Source organism: Anas acuta, chromosome 1 (assembly GCF_963932015.1).
Source record: "Anas acuta chromosome 1, bAnaAcu1.1, whole genome shotgun sequence".
Taxonomy (NCBI): Eukaryota; Metazoa; Chordata; class Aves; order Anseriformes; family Anatidae; genus Anas; species Anas acuta.
In genome coordinates, this window is record NC_088979.1 from 26,774,509 (window position 1) to 26,795,995 (window position 21,487).

Below are 21,487 nucleotides of genomic sequence, written 5' to 3' on the forward strand. Positions count from 1 at the left end.
TACGTTCTCATGTTCTGAATGAAGGTTTTATTTCAAAGAATGTTTCACTGCACCTTTGTAGTCTCTCAGCATAGTTGAAATACAGCAGTAAGAAGCAACCAAACAATCAAATCACAATTAGTCCAGACTTAAGTCACACAGCAACAGTCCTTTCCCAACATAATCTCAGTGTAAGATCTGGCACGGTTTGCCTCAGGAGCGGGCTTTTCCCTGGCTTTTTAAAATGGGGCTCAAGTAAGCATGAAAGAACTCAGGACAAATCACCCCCTTCAGAAATTCCAAGGTTGGGTCACAGGAGCTTGCTTCAAGCTGCAGTGCAGAACACTGACTTTATTCCTGAGGAGAAAAAATTAATAAAAGACAATTTTACATCAGGAAAGACTTTTAAGAAACTGAAACTTACCTTAATCCTAACCACTTGACAGTTCAGTTTACAATATCCTGTTCAACATGGTTCAGTAAGAATCAGAGAGCCCATTCTAGAGAAAACACTGTCGATAGTTTAATGCTTCTTAACCAATTTATTCACTTGTCTGACACTGATGACAAGCTTCTCTCTATCATGACATCAGCTGTGCATGAAATTCTCTTTTCTTGGTAAAGGACACTTCCCAGCATGTAGGCACCACTTATGAAGTACATTGTTTCGAGAGAACATTTAATATAGCGGATAGTAACTACTTCTCACCTGATTTCATTTGGAGAAACAAGATTTCACCATCTCCTACATATCTTTGAGATGTCTAAGGTTCAGACAGAAAAAAATCCACCACAAACACACAACCCATGACCATTCAATATATGTTTTCAGAAACATACATGCAAAGCGCTTACATTTGATAAAGCAGGGCATAATAGCTGATGTTTGGTACTTGTTTTAAAGAACAAGGTAAAGTGAGTTAAAGTTTTTTTTGATTGCTTGGTCAGGAAACTAGGACTCAAATCAGTGATCAAACTCAGCACCTTGGTAAGGTTACAAAATAAACACTAATATTTTTATTTTCTCCTTCTCCAATTGATCTACAAATCTACAAAGAACAGCCTGTAAAAGGAATGAAGACCAGAGTACTGAAAGATGGTTGAATTTTTTTCTGCAGATTTCTTGAATTAAGAGGTAAGGCACTAACTTTAAAAGCAGTTCAAAGTAGAGAATCATTAGAAAGCAACAGCTTTCATGAAATAAAAAATTGTGAAAATGCAACATGTTTCTAAGTTTAAAGTAATATGTTATTTTGATTATAAAAATGCAAGACTACCTCAATTGCTGACAATGTATGTAGGACACTATTAAGTTTTCTATCTAAACACTTCATGGTGTATCTCTGTTACAACTATTTAGGAAACCTATTTTATAATTCAGTATCTAATTCTCCATCATAAAAACCAGCATAAGTAAGATCAAACATGAGGAAGTGTCTTAGCAAAAACAAATTTATTCATCTATTTTTTAAGCAAATAGGTAAATGGTCAGCAAAGCCTTTTTGCCATGACTGTAAACTTTTTATTTTAAAAAATTGTGTTAAAAACCAGTACAGGAATTTCCATTAATGTTCTAAAAAAGTTTGTTCACATCTTGAAAGAAAATACATTAGCAACATCTCCCAGCAGAATTCATCTTTAAAAAAGTAAAACTCTAGGTGCAGAGCTTTTCTACATTATAGTATCTTCTACGTTTTAATTTAACCACAAGATTGAATATCATTCATCTCTATTATCTCTAAAATATGATCAGGAGTTTACCTTACATAGATGATATTCAATGATATTCAATGATGTGTTACACATTGCCACAGGTACTAGCATTATTAAAAGAGTGCACAACTGAATTTCACTAACAAAGCAAGACTTTTCTATATACTGCATCATTACCCTTCCTAACCAATACAGTTAATTTAGCTCTATGCCTTTAAAATCATGTACATTTTCCAAGGAAAAATACTAAAAAACCCATGGTCCAAATTCTGCTCCCACTTACATTCACAGGATAACTCATAAGCACCATCAAGTTGTTGTTTATAGCCAAAAAGGTAAGAGAGAACCAGTGGGTTTGTGAATATAAGGGAGAAAAGAACTTGACACATGTCTGTAAACATTCACAAAAGTCTGCAGTCAAAAGTGCCGGATAGGCAGCCTATCCGCAGTACAATTATTTCATTCACAGAGAGGTGTGGGGGTGGGGAAAATGTTACGGAACATTATTTTAGATGCAAATAAAAAAGGCTTTTTATGGACTTTGGAAAGACATATTTCCAGCTAGCTAAACCATACTCCAGTAAAACATAATCCACTTCTATCCAAATACAATACAGCACCATCTCCTAGATCTCCTGCTCAGATTCTGACAGAGTACTCAATTCAGCAGCAAGCCCATGACAATATCTCAAAGCATAAGAATACCCCCAAGCCCCTCTGATCTAGTCTCCCCTTAACATACTACTGATGCTAACAGGAGATCCTCACACATACAAATAAAAGATCTGAAGAACCATACACTGATCTTGATCTATGCATGCACGAGAGGCGTGCAGCTAGACTAAAGATCATCTACAGCTTTAAGTATCTAATTTCAGTCTAGATCTCATTCTATATTAACCACATATACCATACAAAACGTAACAGAAGAATAGGTGCTTATACACGCTATTATGTATACTTGTTCTCCCCATTCAGTTTGAAAGCCAATTGCTCTATTTACACATGCCTGTTTGAACGTTCTTGATCCTGTAAGAAACTAAACATTCAATTTCTAAGATACAAGTAGAGTCAGGGATGCTCAGCAATTCACAGGATCAGACCCTGAATCAGTTAAATGCAATCACAAATTAGGTTTGACATCTGACGCAGTTGCCTGGAATCATTTTATCCTCACGTTTACCCCTTTTTCCCCAATTCAGACCACAATCCCACTCAAGCAGAGTGCTCCCACTAAAGTGGAGTCAGCCTTCAAAGTGAATAGGATCAGGCTCTGTCAAGCAACCACTGCAGTCTTTAAAAATGTCTGGTATTTATTGCCATCCACTCTGGGGCAGACTTGTCTGCAGTGAAAATGGTGTTCCTGGTGTTGATGGATAGTTAGCAAAACCTTCAGGCTGAGCTGTATAGTTCTCCAGAGCAGAAGCAGAGTGTGCCTTCAAGGAAGAGAAGAAGTTAGGAAACAGCACAGATAAAAACAAACAAAAACCTAAATCAAGCAAAATTTCAGGCACAATACCGGTCATACTCAAGCCAAAACAAAAAAATACTTAAAGTTTAATCTGAAATATGCAAAGAGTGAAGATGAGCAATGCAGCTATATGCATGTGTTAAACTGCAGTGCAATTATTGCTCTGAAATACCAGAGTGAGAAAAGCAGTTGGATTAAGAGGAAATATGAAGAAGCATTATTGGCATTTATTTTTCAGTGTAGGAAGCCGCAGCTGATCTGGAAGGCATAGCTTAATTAGAAGCTGTAGTATTTCACTGACTCTGAGCCTTCTTTATCTACATTGCTCAAGTGTTCACTTCAATTATTTTAACTTGTAAACAAGAAAAACATTTCCTCAATGCAATCTGCACACATAGATCTACACAGAGTAATTTCCGGAGCTGGAAAAGCAACATGGCTGAGATGAAGTCATTTGCTTCTTTTGATCTATTTCCTCTGATATTCAAGAGGTATCTGACAGTATTCTGCATATTGAACAGTATTAGACACGTGCTCCATCTCAAAAATTCATGTGCCACAGAACAGAGAAATCATCAATTTGAGGCACTTAACTGTCTAGTATTTTGTAAGGAAGGACAAAAATTCTACCAGAATCCTTATTCTGTACAGAAGCCTTTTTAAACAACAGATAAATTAAATGTATAAATTATCTAATACAAATGATGATAGCTTCAATTAACCTCTGTAGGCTGCTGACTGCAATGAGTTGTTTCAAGGACAAGAGAGATGATGAAACTACACATTACCTAAAGCCACCTCAAGCTTATATTGTGAGGACTATATTTGTGGTAATATATTTGTCAAGACAAAGGCACTACAACAGCAAACACAAATTCAATAAAATCTGACTGTGGATGTAGAGAGGTGCATAAGTAAAGACAAAGCGATTTTCCAAAGTATTAAAATGTCAGACTGGAACTGAGCTCAGATTTTGCAACTACATGGTCAGCTCACTAGATTTAACATAAATCTATATAAAATTTTTGCCTTTTTTTTTTTTCTTTCACACCTCATTTCACAAAGTTTTTTTTGTTGTTCTTTTTGTTTTTCTGAAAGAGTTTAATTACATTTATAACCTCCAGAAGCACTGTATATTGATTGCTTCCCCCAGACCTTCAGTAAAAACATTTATCTGAGTCATTCTTTTTCATCATCATTGTAACTGGTTCTCACACAGGTTAGAGGTTTTAAACTATTTACATATTTAAACTAATCCCACAAAGTTGACACTGAAATACATGTTCAAACAGTTACCGGAAGGAGAATAGTATCAACAAATAGGCACATTACCTGTAGTAGTGCCGACTGTGCAGCCGCACTATGCTGCAATTCCTGTAAGGAAGATTGTGTGGCACTTTGGGGAAAGCCAGGGATACCAGGGAGAGACAAAAGACCAGGAAAAACTGCATTTCCCGGTGTCTGTAGTCCAGAAGTCAAACTGAAAGAAATCAAGATGTGGCTGTTACTAGGAGTATCTGCATGACATTTTATCCTATCTTTCTCTCTGTATAAGTTTATGCCTATATTAATTTCTAAACCACATAAAGGCCAGAATTTCCAAACAGAAGCCCACTCTCTACCCGCCTACAAATTATTCATGCACACACAAACCAAGACCATCTGGAGCACAATGTGCCTAAGAAGGGAACTCAGAAATTTTTGTACCTTGTCTGGGCCTACTATTCATACCCAAAAATCTCTCTAGACAGAAGTTAATGCTAAATACTTCCTTAAAATATAGGAACATCTAGGAACATCATCTGCTATTACCTGGACATGTCAATGGATGCCAGCGTGGAATCCATTCACGTAAAGGCCTAGGAGGTGCCAAGTATTCTGATCTGGGACGTAAGACTACTCAGCACCTCGCTGGGTTAGACTGTGGTAACCAGAATGACCAAGAGCAACCTATTTAGTAGGTACTATATTAGTTTCTAAAGACAGCTGGCAATGTACTGGTGAACTAAGTTTACAAATTAACAGTAATTACTAACTGTGACTGAAAATAATGTCTATGCATAAAGTAAAACCACGGTTTTGCTCAAGATAAAAATAAATGGTTCTGACCTCCTTCAGAAACAAAACATACCCAGCCTGTGCAACAAGTGCAGAGTTGAAGTTTGAGCTAAAGGCCGAGGCAAACCCTGGCAGGACCGGAGCCGGAGATGGGGCTGTGGCAGCTGCTGGCAACGGTGCAACTGCTGCTACTGCAGAAGATGCCTGGAGGCCAGGGAAAGAAGGGAGAGCAGGAGTGACAGAGGGTGTGTTAGAGACAGGAAAACCAGGGAAGGATGGGTTTGATGATCCCAGAGGTCCCTGGGCAACAGAAAAAAGGGAAGGGACAGCACTGGACAAGTTAAGCGAAAAGGGTGGAGCGGAGACTGTTGCTGAGGCGGCGAGTCCTGAGAGTACGGCGGCTGTGGAGCTCACATGAGGGGCAGACACAGCTGAAGCAGTTGTAGACGGAGTAGCTAACAAAGACCCTGGGAGAGTGACGGGTGGTGTAAGTGCTGGATTACCAGTAAAAGCAAAGTTACTGGTTAGAGACGTGAAAGGAGGAAGTCCATTAAATACGGGGGCAATGGGAGCAGTGGAGCCATGGGGGGCGAGGGAAATGGAAGCCAGAGAACTGGAGTTGTTTAGAGGAGCACTCAAGGAGGAGAGACCTGACAGCGCTGGATTCAGGGAACTGGGTAAACTGACTGGCACTGAAGCTGCTGAGGTGTAGGCACGCCCAAGCGCTGACAGTCCTATAGTGCCATGAGAAGGGCCAGCTGAGTGAGAAGGACCTTTGAAGGCTGAGAGGGTAGGACTCATGGGTTCTGTTTTGACTAGAACCTGAGGAATACTTGTGGTAGCTGGGGCTGATGAGAGCTGCTGGTCAGGATTAGTAGGGCTCGTGCCATGCAAGAGGGAGGCTGATGAGCCACAGTTGACTGGCATAATTGATGGTGAAGTGGTCAAAGGTGACTGTGCAGGCAATGTTGGAGGAGTGGAACTAGAATTGGTCACAGATGGGGATGGAAGACCTGGAAAAATGGCCAGCCCGGGTGTGGAGGAACGCTGTGGGGTGGGGGTGGCTGATGGAGTATAACATTTGTTGACAGAGGAAGTGGGAGGGTCAGAGCTTTGATTAGCTAGAGCAGATAGAGAAGCAAGCTCACTCGTCATAGCAGAAGGTAAAGCAGATGAATTGATTAATGAAGTGTCATTTGATGTCAGAAATCCTTTTAAGACAGACAAAATTGGGTTAGGCAAGCTAAGTGAACCAGGAATGGTGGTGGCAGGAGAATTAGCAACTGTAGAGGGAACAGGACTAGAAATCCCTTGGACATTGGGTGGCAAGGACAAAGGGAGACCAGCAAAAACTGATGACAATGGAGTGGGATTGTTAGCTGAAGCAACTGAAGAGGTTGCAGAGAAAGGGAGGCCAGCAAATGGTGCAGTAGCAGATGCAAAAGCTTCATTAGGTGCAGGCGTGGCACATGGTGTGGAAGAACCTTGTGGAGCTGGTGTAGCAGTGGGTATAGAAGCCAGCCCAGAGAAAACTGCAGGGATGGGTGTAGAGGTAGCACTGTGAACAGAGGTGACAGGAACACCAGGCAATGACAGGGATTTGATGACAGTCGGGGTTGGAGTGGATGGCTGAGATGTATGGATGGAAGAGGAGACCTGTCCTGGGAAAACAGGAAGGACAGGGGTAGACATGTTCATCCCAGAGATGAGTGGAGTTGCAGGTGCTAATGGATGGCTTATTGCCTTGACAGGTGATGGGGTAGGGACTGGAGTAGCAGCAGGTGTTGAAGGATTAGAACCATGAGGAGTAAAGAGCTGATTCGCTTGTGCAGAAAAAGCTGCAAAGAAACAAAACTGGTAAGAATACTTGAAATTGTCAGAAATGTTTGAAATCAACACAAAACACATTTTATACAGCATTTCAAATTATGATACACAGGCAATAGCTAACATACAACATCTATATATAAAAAAATCCACACTGGAAACGAAACGGTATGTACAAACACATCACACAAGCTGTACATGACGTATGCTACCACTTCTCTTTAGAGCACTTTGTGACATTCACCACCTCTTCATAATCTCATGCAAGACAGTTGAGATATTCACGTATACTCTATAAGAACAGTTAAGTGATACAGGTAAACACCCTCCCTCTGATTCCTAAAATCTAGCGTTACCCAAACCACATCTAACATTCCACTGGCGTCAGATCACCTGGGCTCCTCTGCATTCACTCTCACTGAAGGTCACAATTTCCTTCAGAACCACTTAATTCAATGTGTCATGATTTCAGAGAAGTTTAGTCAACATCTGAAGAAAGCTGATTTCAGGTGCTGGTATTTTTCTTTCTTTCAAACCAGGTCATTCTCTTCACTGTGTTTCCTTCATACTTTGACTCTAAGAAGGTATGCTTTTAAATTCATGTATCACACTACAGTATTAAACTAACATTGGCACTTGACCTTATCAACAAGTATTTCTGGAAGTCTGAAGCCAGGCGTCTATAATTGAGGCAAGCACCTGACACTAGGAGTATGGACTTAAATCAACCCTACAAAGCAAGTAAAAGAGACATCAGTCAAGCTGAAGGAAAACAGGGAGGCACACGGCTAACAAGGCTGTGGAGGTTTGGCAGAAAAAAATGCCTTTATGAACACTGGCACATCAAGAACCTGATATCTCTACATCTAGACCCTTGTGGAATATATCTGTGTTGATTAATCTCAAATAACCCTCATATTTTATTTTACTTTTAAAATGGTCTAGTTTGCCAATGGTCTGCAAGCAGATCATTGATACAACCAGCCAAACTCAACACCCCTAAGTTTAAAATAGGCTAGATTTCTCTCCCATATAAATTCTATGAATACACAAAACTAAAAATTGAATATTTAAAATCCTGGACCTAAGTTGATACAACAAATTTTGTTATTTTGTTACATATTTTATTTTTTATTTTATATTCTATTTTATTATGTATCTTGAAACTCTAAAATGAGTAAGCTTGCAAACAAACCACTTCCTTGTATATAGTCTTTTCCAAAAACCTAGACCTAGATTGCTCTGATCTGGATTCTGTCTGTTCCTTCAAGTTTCCAAGTTGAATATTCTCTTAATGATCACAGTTTGTAATCCAGTCAGCAAAGATAATCACCAAAGAAACACAGCAGGAATAGAACTGTTACTTAATTTCTTTTCCTAAGAGACGCTTTTACTCCTTACACTGTACTGATTTACCTCTATAAACTACCTTGTAAATTCATGCACACTTAAAATGTATGTATGAATAAAGTGATTCTTTGAAATAGCAGCCTTCCTGTAGAACCATCCTTGGGTATAGGAGAGAAGACAAAATGTAACTTTTTTTTCCTCTGGAAATATTTACAGGAGCTAAACTTATCATGGTCACGCTATCTGTTTTGAGTATTTGCTAATGTCTGACTCAACATAGCAGATTCGTGGTTTATATTTGTCAAAGTTAACAAAGTTTTTATCAAACACTTTCTATAAGTAGCTCAACTTCCAATTTATTATTATTATTTGTATTATATCACCTCAATCCCCAATCTCCAGTACACTAAGTACCATATAAATACAGACCAAAAAAACGCACAATTCTCTTCTGAAAAAAGAATTGGAATTTAAAGTGTAAGACAAAATTGCAGGAGACATACTTGGATTTAACAGTTAAGACATTCTATATATGGATTTCAACAAACAAAGAACAAAGAATCTCTCTTCTGTATTCCTAGTCTTCCATTGCAACTAATATATGAAATTAAAAAGTGTATAGATTTTCAAATAGATGTCTGAGGTTTTTAACAACTGTAAAAAATATTAATGAAGTGTTTCAGTGCACGACGTTGCAAAGCATATCTTGATTTAACTTTTTGTATTTCTTACATACATATATAGATACTTAAGAATATAAAACTTAATGAGCTAACACAAAAGGCCAGATTTTAACTTTTTAATACTTTTAAGTGTAAAATGCCTGAAACAAATTTTTATCAGTTTTCAAGAGATTCTCTTGCAACAGCAATTAAATACATAGATTGTTATGGAAATCCTACTAAACAAATAAGTTATTTACATTTTCAGAATAATTAGTGGAGTTACAAACAACACAATAAGCCCCCTGCAGATTTGCAATTTACCTTGATTTTGGGAAGGTTTTGCCTGGCTGGAAAGGTCCTCATTTTCTAAACAGAGAACAACAGCTAATTATTTAAAACCAAATGGAACTCGAGCAGTGAATGATCCAGTCAGAACAAGGAAGGAGGAGAAAATATCATGAACATTTTTAAAACTATGCATGCTTTACCTGCTACCACTTGATTAGCAGTGTATGGTGGAGGAGCTGGTAAGCCTGGAGCTATGACATTAGCCATTGGAACTAAGCCAGCATTGTTGTAAGCACCTAAAAGAAGAAATGCAACATACACCTTAATTTCCAGAAGAACACGTATACGAATGACCTAGGAAATGTCTTCCCTTGGAAAGAACATTTTCAAGATTATAAGACATTACTTCACCAAAAAGCCAGAGTTGTTAATCATCCAGGCTGCTGCCAATGTCTGCCTGAGTGACATGCACTGTGATCCAAATTTTACTAAGGGCAGTTCTTTCATCATTTTTTACAATAGAACCAAGCAGAAATAGAAATTAAGATTTTGCACCTTGAAAGAGCCTGAAAAAGACAGGTTTCAATTGCTTTCACTTCCATGTTGCCTGAAAAACTTAAAGGGCAGTAAAGAATCAGAGTGTCTGCAGCATCATTTGTTCTTTTTCTATTCCTAACTTAAAGGCTGCTGCAGCTCTTCTTTTAATATTAAAGCCTTTACAAACAAAAGAGCCAAAACATACCAATGATCACGCTCAGCTCTCCATCACTAGTGAGAAAATTCAGAGAATGATGTCACATCTCTGTGCAAATAAAATTCTTAATCAACCACTCTTCAATATTTATTTAAACGTGAAGAAATCAAAATGGGATAGCAGATGATTTTTATATAAAATGCTTATTGTACTTAACATGTCAATAAAAACTTTCTTCCCCTCCTTATTCTTTGGAGCAACTTGAACTGCTGTTTGATAGCTATAGCATACAGTTCTGATGAAGAGTATAAGAATTTAACTCACAGTAATATAAATACAATTCACAATGGTCCTGAATGACTATTTTAAGAGTATATAAACTTATGCTTCATTGGAAAAGGCACCACTTGAAAAATACTCCAAGTGCGGTAATTTAACATAAAAAAACCCTTTCTGATTTCATGGTTTCATAGAGGTTGTTCTTAATGTTATGATTTCTTGCAGGACAACTCATGATCCAAAATCAGAGAAGTAACTAACAATCACTGTGTCACGGAGGAAGCAGATATTATACCATAACATGTAAGAGGCAGAAAATAAAACATCATTCCAACTTTTCTACCCATTGCTTGAATCAGATTCAATAATTTCAGGTCAGTAACTGCAATCTCATTAAAAACAATTTTATATACAGGTATGTATCATTAGCCGTCAGTTCCTTTGTCACAAGGGCTTTCTAAAATTATGCTGCAGTTTAATAAGGCCCTGAAGCCATAAAAAACTATTCTATATACTAAAATGTACTAGTAATTATGTGCAGTCACAGGCCAAATTTTGTGCCCTGACTGATTTTGCATAGGATTTATTTAATATAAATTTGAACTGGTCGGCAAGTTTACAAGTACACTTTTTGGAGAGCAAGCCATTTCTAGGGCACAAGTCATCAGACTTTAGCTGCTAGTACTGCCCATTTTTCTGGACTGATATAAAGAGATTAGTAGACATTAAGTTGATTAGATGACTCACTTTTCAATATCCTTGCCAAATGGTCTATCACACTTTCTCATCAATTGCCTTAAAAACTCCCTGAAATCCCTAACACCAGTGAAAAGCAAGCTTGCAAACCAGAGCACTCTTCACTTTGTAGTACAGTATGTCAAGATCAGCAGAAGTTTTCAGCTGCTGCACAAAAAGACTTCTGCCTGCCTATGTAAGTACTCCAACCTCCTATTCCAAAGAAATGTCAGTTTTATAGTACTGCAAGCAAAGTCTGTGTCACTTATTTGTGTCACTTGCTAGGAAGAGCACTTCGGCAGATTGAGTCCAGTTGCAGCTGAGACAAGTGCTACCAAGTGCCTTGCTACCACCACAAATGTCTTGAATTAAACAACTGATGCAGCAGAACACAGAGAGGAACTTACAAAGAAAGGTTCTATCTTGCCTGAGGCACAAGGATAGGAACAGTCAGGCAAAATGTAAAGTAGCAAGGGCAACTGTTATGCCCCTTCTGAGACTGAAATCTACATGCCTAAAATTTTCTTTTAGGAAACTGTGTTCCATTGTGACAGGCAGCAAAGTGCTTTTACTGAAGCTAACTGAGAAACAAATTACAGCAAGTTGCTACATCTTTCCACCCAACTCAGTGCAATGCATGACCATATCCTAAGTTTGGCACGACAGCAACAAGTCAACAGACTTGCCAAGCCAAAATTCAAACCTCGGTCGAACATTAAAACAAAGACACAGCCCTAGTCTTGTCCAACACACATGCCTCCAAAAATGAATTACTCTGGCATCAAACAGGATTGGTATTCTTTCGTATGATGTTGGTGTTCAAAAAAGAATTAAATATATATTCCTCTTTTTGTCAACTCTGTATTCTTGACAAAGAGATAGAAACCAGTACCCAGAGCATGCTTAGGGAGCACAAAACAATTTCAGAAATGGTCAGAAAACTGACACTTAATTACTTAAAAGGCAAATGTATGAAACAATAGTATCAACCTAAAACATATAGAAGCCTTACTTGGTGCAATAGTTGCATGTGGCCGACATGGTGGGATGGGGTATGGAACAGGTTTGTGTGGATTGTAGGTTGATGGAGCCTACACAAACAAAAAACAAACAGAAGAAGCAATAATGAACGCATTACCTGTTGTTTCACAGAAACCTAACATTAGATACTATTACAGGCAGCTGTTCTTCACAGTAAATATATTTATGATATCAAATTCCTTTGCAATATCCACAATGACTGCAAATATTTCATTATTTCTAAAGAGAATGAAACAAACATCATTTTAGATTTTAATGTAAAGCTGAGCACAGGTGGGAAAGGAAACTCCTTCCTGTAGTCTTCACACTCTGCAGTCTTGGAACGATTTCCCATTTTAAAGATAAAGCAGATCTAAAACTAATGAATGTTGCCTTTAAAATAATACAGATCAGTGGGAAATATTTTGTAATAAAAGTGTAAATAAAACATTAGAACAATACTTCCAAATAGCATTAGCTTCTTTGAAAGTTTGTCCTACATACTTAAAAACATTGAAATATAGATCAGAAAAAAGAACCTTCCCCTAAAGCACTGCCATAATTCACACTTCCAATATGCATTTTTATGTTCATGTAGCAAAACCCCAGAGACTGTAATATAAAATTGTATATATTTGTGCCTAAAGCTTCTAGTAGCTCATGACAGACTACTAAAATTGCTTTTAGTTTTCTCTTCTGCTACTGTAGTTTAAATTCTGCCTTTGAATGCATGCATGCTGTATCCACTAGAGAATCCTATTCTCTGAAGAAATAATATAGAGTTTGATTCTTTTAAAGTTAAATTTTAGGTCATATTATCTTTATTATAAAAGCTCAGCTTTGTTTAAATTGCTGCTCTTCTTGAAACATTAACAGTATTGAAGATAAAAGCCTCATTAAATCCGCAGTCAGATTTTTTTTTCTTAAAAGTTTCATTAATTCATTCATTTGTTACACATACTGGTTTGGATGGTCCAAGTATACGGGCTGCTATTCCCTTTCCTTCATTAGTACACTCTTCTGTGTCCTTTTTGATAGGAGTTCCCTGAAACAAGAGAAAACCATTTATTAGGTATTAATTTAGAAATAAATCTTGCTATAGAATTTCTGATATATTTGCCTTATTTCTAAACCAAATTGAGTTTTTGAATATTCTGAAAGTGACACTTAATAATGTCTGTTAGAAAAAATAAACTGTTTTCTGTGCTTGTTAAATGTGAAGTGAGAGCATTCCAATAGCTTGGCATGTAACATTGGGCTTTTCCTCTAAAGAGATGCATGGTAAACAAGTCCACGTTTCTGACATAATTAGAATTCTGAGTTTTGACCTGTGTACATGATAACCTACATTTCCATTTCTTGAAATGTTCACAGGAAATATTCGATTTGGCTGTTCAAGAACTACACTAAGATTATCAGTAGTAATGTAGTGACCGTATTAGGCCATCTTACTTACCTACCAGGAAGGCTCCTTATATCTCTTCTGATTTTGCCATATATTCCTATAGTTTATTTACAATGTTTTTCTTTTTAAGAACATCACTTTATTTATGCAGTAATCTTTATACAAAGCAGCACAGGAAGAATGCACTAGTAAAAATAATGCAAATACACTGTGAAAGTGTTATGGGGTACTATAATAAAAAACATTGCTTTCAATTCCACTCCTCCTTACATCTATACAAATCCTAGTTTGGTTATACTATAATGAATCCTAAATCAAGAATGCTGTGAAAAGCAAAGGTATAAGATTGTGCTTACTGGAAAAATTCCATTTATACGGCTTGGTTTGCCCTTGGGATAAGGGTTGCCAGGAATCATGCCACACGATGATATCATAGCATGGGGAGCCTTACAACCTGTTTTTGAAGCCTGCAAAACAATCAAGAAAGGTCATTATTTGCTATCAAGTTCAATGCTTTAAAGAAACATATTAATATTTCACGACATTTAGACTGGATAAATCAATCTACAGGGAACAACTCAAAGCTTTGTCTCTATCTGTCAGATCTTACCAAATAGTCCTTGAGAGGTTCTGCCAAAGTCCGCTTTGCTTTGAGTAACTCTACTCATCCCACCTCTGCTTGTACTGAACTTAGGGTTAAACACTTGGTCTTCTCTAAAACAAACTCAGACTATTTCCTTAAGTATTGATTGTCTCTGAACCTATTTTCCATATTATTCTGATGTCTGACAAAAACTTCCCTTTTTTTAAGCACGTATTACATAGCTCTTATCTTTTTGCAGCTGCTTCTTTCCACCAGTTGTTCCCAGCAGTCCTCATGGGAAGTCTTCACCCCGCAATGCCCATAAGGATGCCAACAATACCATATTTGACAGAATCAAGGAAACTAGAGTATCTTGACTACCTGCTCAAGAATTCTTCTGCACCTTTTCTTCTCTGACATATTAATTCTGAACAGATCTTCAATAAGGCGGTAATTCTGAGCATCAACAATGTTGCTACAAATAAAAACGATGACAAACAATTACTACCATTCCATATGCTTATCACAAATAATGTACTACTGAAAAGCCAGTATCCAACAATACATTAAAAAGCATAATTAGTTCAGGTCATAATGTTACTATTATTATTAAAGCAAAAAACTCAGGCTTAAGTATGGACTTTGTACCTCTAAGTGAAACATGGTATCAAAATTGCTGATGAATGTGGAACAATGGACAACAATGGCTGGACTTCATGGTAAAAATAGCTATGCTGACAAAATGGATTTTGCATCACAGCATTTTGTCAGAAAAATTTAATTAATACTAGCATACAATTCCCAGCACAGCAGAAAACCACCAGCTAATGAGTTCATCACTGTTTCTTACTACACTTGTAGGCAAACAAATTTGCATCCTATTTATTCCACAATGAAAAAGATGAAACCCCTGGCAATTCTATCCACATTCTGCAGAGCTTGTGAAAGTCCTCAGATACGTCCAAAAACTACCCTTCCTTTCTTCTTGTTCCTCTCCCAAAAATAACACTAGACACACCAAAGAGAACAACAAAATCTGCAAGTACAGAAAGCCTAATGTCTGATTCCACCTGCCTTTTTCAAAACCCTGACCACAGCACCTTTACTGCTGTCAAATATCACACCCCCACCAAGCTACTGGAAACAAAAAAACAGCTGCTTAAAGGACAAATTATCAAAGGAGAAAAATATTAGAATAAACGGAATCAGCAGAATGTTGAAGAAAGCCAAGAAAAATACCTTAAAGATGGTATTAAAATGTGAATGATCACATCAGCTGAAGTGTAACAACAAAAGAGCCTACGAGCTCCACTTCCATTTCAAGAAGCAGAACAGGTTAGTTTATTATGCCATCCTTTAGGATGCCCTGTTTTGCTTTCGTCTGAAGAGACTAGGAGCATTCATACAGATTCTCACAGCTCAACTCCAAAAATAAGGTCATGCCTATATCCTCAATCTTATTTGTTGTATGGGTATCTATATCACAAATCAGTATCCCCTCAAACGTTCAAGCCAGCACAGCATTCATATGCAAGGCAGACATACCAAATGCAAAAAAAAACCACCACCACTACCAAAAACCAAACAGAAAAGTTACAATATAAACACGTGTAAAAGCTAGATCCTTTGAAGCTGCTACACATAGTAAAAAAACAACAACAACAAAAAAAAAACACTTTCTGTACAAGCATACATTTAGAATATCTGTACATCTTTTATAAACATTGGATCAATAAACCAAGTATGTCAACTTAAGAGAAGTATTTACTTAACTAATTTTTACATATGTAATACTTCAAACGCAAAAGGGTAAATGCTCAGAACACTCTGGTCTCAAGCCTTTTACATTTCAGTGAGCAGAAACAGGCTTAAGGCCCTCTTCATTCTCAAAAATATTTAAAGACCACTGTAAAAATATTGGCAAAGCAACACTTTTCTAGCAAGCAGAAGAGGCATGCACAAGACTCAGACGGAATTCTGCACAATGTCTGCTTCTATTTTTTCTTTTACAGCCCTATCAATAATGGATATGTGCTTTCCCTTAACTGGCCACAGTTCTTCATTCTAGAAATATATTAAGTTTTACATACTCAAACATTAGCAAAATACAATAAATACATCATAAGGAAATACAGTATGAAAGGTACTTACGAAGCTAAGATTTCAAGGGCGATAAGTTTATCTTTACTGAATGTGAAGCAGTTGAGAATATTAACCATTTTTGATGCGGGAACTGCCACTATTTTCTGACAAACAAGCAAGAAAAAAAAAGTAGATATAAAACAAGGCACTACAATTACTTTAAATTAAAAAATGACACTCAGTAACAGTTTTGTATCATGTATTTTAGCAAACAAATATTTATTTAATTTCTGTGAAGAAGATTCTATGTGCTAAATCCTGGACAAGGAACCCTACAGAGCATTTGTCAAAAGCAGAGATAATAGGAAGGTTAACATTAGTTAGAGGGCCACATCTATTCTGGTGTTACACAGGAAAGTCAAAGATACTTTAGTGAGAAAAAAAAATACCCTGGTTAAATTTATGAGATTTCATTTAAAAAAAAAAAAAAAAAAAAGGAAACACTGAAGATTAAAGGGTAGACCCATCAGTTGCAAAAGCACACATCATAAATTTAAAATGAGATTAAAAGAGCAAACATACTCCACAAAATGATTCCACTAGAACTTACATGTTGTAAAGCCTTTATTGCCTTGAGCTGTGGTTCAGCCCAAGAAAAGTATCTCAGTAATTCAACAACCTGCAACAGAAAAGCCATCAATTAATCTTTTATGTATATTCAAAAGCAATGCTAATAGCATCAATATCATCTTTCCATTCTTGGAATACAGTGGTATACAGCTAAAAACACAAACTTATCTGTAATATTTGAGTACCTCAGTGCCTATCAGTATCTAATGTTCTTTTTATGTCCACATAGTCTCCTAAATAAACATCCTATGTCATAAGATGATATGGAAGTATTTAAAATAGATACTTATTCCTCTTTATGTATTTCTATATACCCACAATTGCCACAGTATGAGAATAAAAAAAAATAAGTCGTTTGTAAAAAGCTTATTAACATACACTATCTCAAACAGCATATTTACTAAACATGGATAAAAATCAAAGAATCAAAAGTAAATAAATAAATAGATAGATAGGACCAAAATAACAGTTGGGTACTTATTGTAATATACACCAGTTTAGAAAATACATGCAAAATAATCCCAAATTCCATGATTAATTTCCCCAATTTTCCTCATACAAGATAAGCTAAAATGCAATGGTTTTGCTAACATCAAATAACTTACTATTACTTTTAGCAGATTAATGTTGATATAATAATTAGAAAATGTATCTCCCTGATTAATAAATAAAAAAGTGAGTATGATCAGCCTCAGTATGACCAGAGATGCAGTCTTTCTATACTACTGAACACACAAAACCAACAGCTCCCATTAAATCCATAACAGTGTTGACTTTTACCTGTTCACTAGAGAAGTATCCATGAACATATTCAATAGCTTTTAATTTGTACTCAGTCAATACAGCCTAGAAGATACAGGGGGAAAAAAAAAAGACAAAACACATCAGTAGCCCCTCAAAATTAAAATTATAGCACAATCATCTGTTAGATCAAACTATTAATCTAAAAAACATACCTGACCTTACAAAATGACCTTTGCATCAATTAACTGCAGTATTTCTAGGTGACACTATATTCCTCATTGAATTAAAGGAACAATGAAAAGCAGAGAGACACCATTTAATTCTTCTGTTTTAAAAAATACTCATTTGGGTTTAATTCATTTCGCATTGTTTTTTTAGTTTAAAGCTGAACTGAAAGAAAATCATATGCATTCTTCCTTTTGCCACTATGGTTTACATCAACATTATGCTAAATACAGTTCATTATTCACTCAATCCCCTTGTATGTTCCTATAACATAATTAGCAGAGTGTCTTACTGCAGCGAATTTATGTAGAGACTGGGTAACAAGACTGGATGGACAGAATTGAGTACGCCAGAAATGTGACGTTGTCTTATCATTACCTTACCACAGTTCAAAATTGAACATGCAACCATTAAAACGAAGGAAGCAAGGCAGTTTAATGCAGTACTGGCCTCCACTTCTGACCTGGTGGTAAGACAGTTTTGTTGACAATCACACAGGCCAGCAGCTGGGGTTGCCTCCCTCTCCTTGTGCTCAGCTCACTGGTACTCATGCAGCACAGGAAGAAGACAGGACACCCTCTTCTCCAGTTTCCAAGCCCCCCATCTATCTCTAGCTCTCATGCTAAATATCCTGGTCATCTTCAGCTTCATCCACACCCATTTCTCCCTTCCTCTACTGCATAGCATAGCCCTAAAACTGCCCCCCTACTCTTTCTGATTTTTGCCCTCCACACAGACAGAAATGAAGGTCTCCATCACTGCAATCTGTCTGTAGGAGCACAGCTGTGCAGAAACACACTTGCACACTGATTGAGGCAAACCCCTCTACCTCATTAAGAGACCAAGACTACCAGAAACACTGAAGCCACAGGGGATTCACAGCCACTTCTACATCATCATTTTTAATTCTCTCCCATCCTTCTCTTCCCATATAAAGGGAAAAAAAAGAAAATTAGCACGTCATGTAACAGTTTCTTTACAAACAGAAATGTCAGTCCTTAAATCAACAACAGAATAACATCACAAAAATAGCACAAACAGAAAGCAGTGCTGTGAAAAGGATATTTTGTTAATAATCCTAAATATGTATGGGGAAAGATGGCACTAAGCTGCACATTAAGACATTTAAATAATTCTTTCCTGCTAATTGTGGGGTGAAAATGAAATGTACCCACACTAATTACTTGTAAGCCAGATAATAAATAAGGTTCTACTCCAGAGCTAGACTAAGTTTAAACAAAGAGCTACCAACAAAGATACAAATAGATGTCACATTGATACAGCACAGCTAGTCTTAACAGCGCAGTGCTGATCCTTAGATGAACTGTAAATTTGGTTTACAGGAATACAGGCAGAGAGCATACAGGAAATATAACTGCCTGCAATCACATGTCAAAAGCCCTTTTGTCTGAAGTATTTAGTAATCACAGAGCGTATTCTGAAGGGCTGCAATGCAGACATGATGTTTGAAACATTACTCATTCCCACCACCGATTCTCAGAAAAAGTACTTCACATGCAAGTTGCTCCTTGATTTTTTCCCCAAATTTTCCATAAAATATCTTAGACTAGGATGGAAACCCACACCCTGAAACCTCTCAATCTGTCATTTTTAGATGGTTACACAGCATACGTATACATACCCCTACACCCATCTGTTTCATTAAGGGGTGTTTGAGGCCCTACACAGAAAGCAAGTGAGTGCTGTGGTGCTAAGGAAGACCATCACTGGGGCTCTGTGCAGGGGTGGTTTGTACCTTGGTGCACCCCAAAAGGACACTACTCCCACCGCAGTCACTGTGGCCCCAAGCACTGGCTGGACCAAACCTTTTCTCTGTAGCACCCCAGTGTCTGCAGGCAAACACCCCCCCTCAGACAACTCATGATAACAAACTCCCAGGACAAGCCCTTCCTTTCCTCACCACCAGAGCTCTACCAGCATACTAGTGACATACATCACCCCTGATTTAATGTTTCAGCTACAGCAAAATGCCTCACACCAGGTTTGCACTTCCCACACAAGGTAAGAACCATCCTTTTATTTGTCTCTCAGTTCCTGAAGGGTCCAGACATTTTTTTCTACCTCCTTGTCCACTTCCAGCAGTTGGGGAATTGCCCTAAACACTGACCTCTAGTTTCTCTGTTAAAAGCAAGCCTCTGTGCAGAAAGAAGTGAGAGCACCTGTCAGATAACGGGAAGCCTGGGTTCCACAGAATCACAGAACCATCTAGGTTGGAAGAGACCTCAAGATCATCAAGCCCAACCTCTGACCTACCGCTAACAGTCCCCACTAAACCATATCCCTAAGCTCTACATCTCAACGTCTTTTAAAGACCTTCGGGGATGGTGACTCCACCACTTCCCTGGGCAGCCCATTCCAACGCCTAACAAGGCTTTGTTTGTGTCTCTGCTTCCCACACCAAGCAAATATTTTGATCAGGGCATTTTTAACAGGTGATGTGCAAACAGAGCCCATGAAGGGGACCAAAATCCAGAACGCCACAACCTGGAGGAAGGCATGCACATGTTCCTGAGTAGGGGGAGATGGCAGAATGCATCTTGGTCATCAGCCCTCTTATGTGTTTAATCTCCTAAATATATACAAAATATACCTCACATTATAAACCCACTTCTCCAGATAAACTAAGCAAATGCCCTCCCCTCAATTAAGAACTATTAGGCTAATTTGGCTTTTCATTCTCCTCTACCTTGACAGAGAAGAAGTCATGATAAATTATTCCAATGTTTATTTCAGATGAGCATTTTTTCAAGTACATCTGGTCCACGCTTTCAGCAGTGAACCAACATCACATCACTTTTCTCAGAGAATAGAAGTATCTCAAACAGAGCAAGCACATCACAACAGCCTTATGCTATTTTATTTGATATACAATGACTAGGATATAGCAATAACACAGGATTATAGTTTTTCAAACTGAAGTGCAATTTAGTCTTTATTGGAGCCTCGAGCAATTATTAAAGAACACAAATGAATGCGGTGTGTTCATCATATTCTAGATGAAATGGTTAATCTGGCATGCAAAACGAAAAGTTACCTTTCTAATTTCATCCAGCACGGTCTCAAACGATTTCTTATCCATCTTTATTAGTTCATTCAATGCAGATACACGAAAAGGGTAGGGGAAAAAAAAAAAAAAAAAAAAAAAAAAAAAACTCCAGGCCAAAGATTTTAACGAGAGGATATATAAAAATATATATAACCAGCTAAGATATATAGATTAGTTAAAAATTTATAGATTAGTTAAAAAAACACCGAGCAGGACAGGCGGCCCGGGCTCTCCCCAGCCCCTGAGGCTAGCGCTGACGGCTCTGCACGGCGGCTGGCCGCGGGACAGACGGACAGGGACAGACGGGCGGCAGCGGGGCCATCCCGCTCGCCATGGCCCAGCAGCGAGCTGAGGCGAGGCGATGAGAAGCTCCGCTGCCCCGGTCCTGCCGCTCTGCTGGACGCGACGCTATGACGCCAAATCCGAGCACCGCTCGCCTTCCGCGCTGCCTGAGGAGAAGCAGCACCCCCGAGGCGGCCCCGCAGCTCTCCCGGCTCCTCAGAAACGCCGCACACAGCGCGGAGCCTTCCTCCCGTGCGCCTCCTCCTCCTCCTTCTCTCCTCATCCCCGCCGGGCCGGCGCCATTTTGGGCACCCCGCCGCCATTTTGTGGGCGGGCGCTGCCCGGGGCCCAAGCCGCTGTCACGGGGCTGCCATGGCAACGCCGCCCGCC

General features: G+C 38.2%; 1 protein-coding gene across 3 annotated transcripts; it reads right to left on the reverse strand.

The window, feature by feature from the left end:
- Positions 1-10: 10 nt before the first annotated feature.
- Positions 11-21,371, reverse strand: PROSER1 (proline and serine rich 1). 3 transcript variants are annotated; one of them, XM_068673569.1, is made up of 13 exons: positions 20,804-21,371; positions 17,560-17,625; positions 16,760-16,828; positions 16,219-16,313; positions 14,449-14,542; positions 13,841-13,951; positions 13,041-13,124; positions 12,072-12,150; positions 9,552-9,647; positions 9,385-9,429; positions 5,295-7,059; positions 4,496-4,643; positions 11-336 (listed from the first exon to the last, which is right to left on the reverse strand). In XM_068673569.1, the coding sequence occupies exons 1-13, from the start codon at positions 20,846-20,848 to the stop codon at positions 331-333; spliced, it is 2,703 nt and encodes a 900-aa protein (XP_068529670.1). In that variant the 5' UTR covers positions 20,849-21,371; the 3' UTR covers positions 11-330. The 3 variants fall into 3 exon arrangements, with proteins under 3 accessions (XP_068529670.1, XP_068529662.1, XP_068529680.1); XM_068673561.1 differs by lacking the exon at positions 11-336 and adding an exon at positions 502-3,128; XM_068673579.1 differs by lacking the exons at positions 11-336; positions 20,804-21,371 and adding exons at positions 502-3,128; positions 18,212-18,345.
- Positions 21,372-21,487: the final 116 nt, after the last annotated feature.

What these genes read in the sequence shown, in the direction of transcription:
- PROSER1 (XM_068673561.1), bottom strand. Translation starts at nt 20,848, where the DNA reads ATGGATAAGAAATCGTTTGAGACCGTGCTGGATGAAATTAGAAAG. An exon ending in TACTTGGACCATCCAAACCA is followed by an intron (nt 12,151 to 13,040) that starts GTATGTGTAACA and finishes TTGTTTGTGTAG; the next exon opens with GCTCCATCAACCTACAATCC. An exon ending in GCACTTGTTGCACAGGCTGG is followed by an intron (nt 4,644 to 5,294) that starts GTATGTTTTGTT and finishes GATTTCTTTCAG; the next exon opens with TTTGACTTCTGGACTACAGA.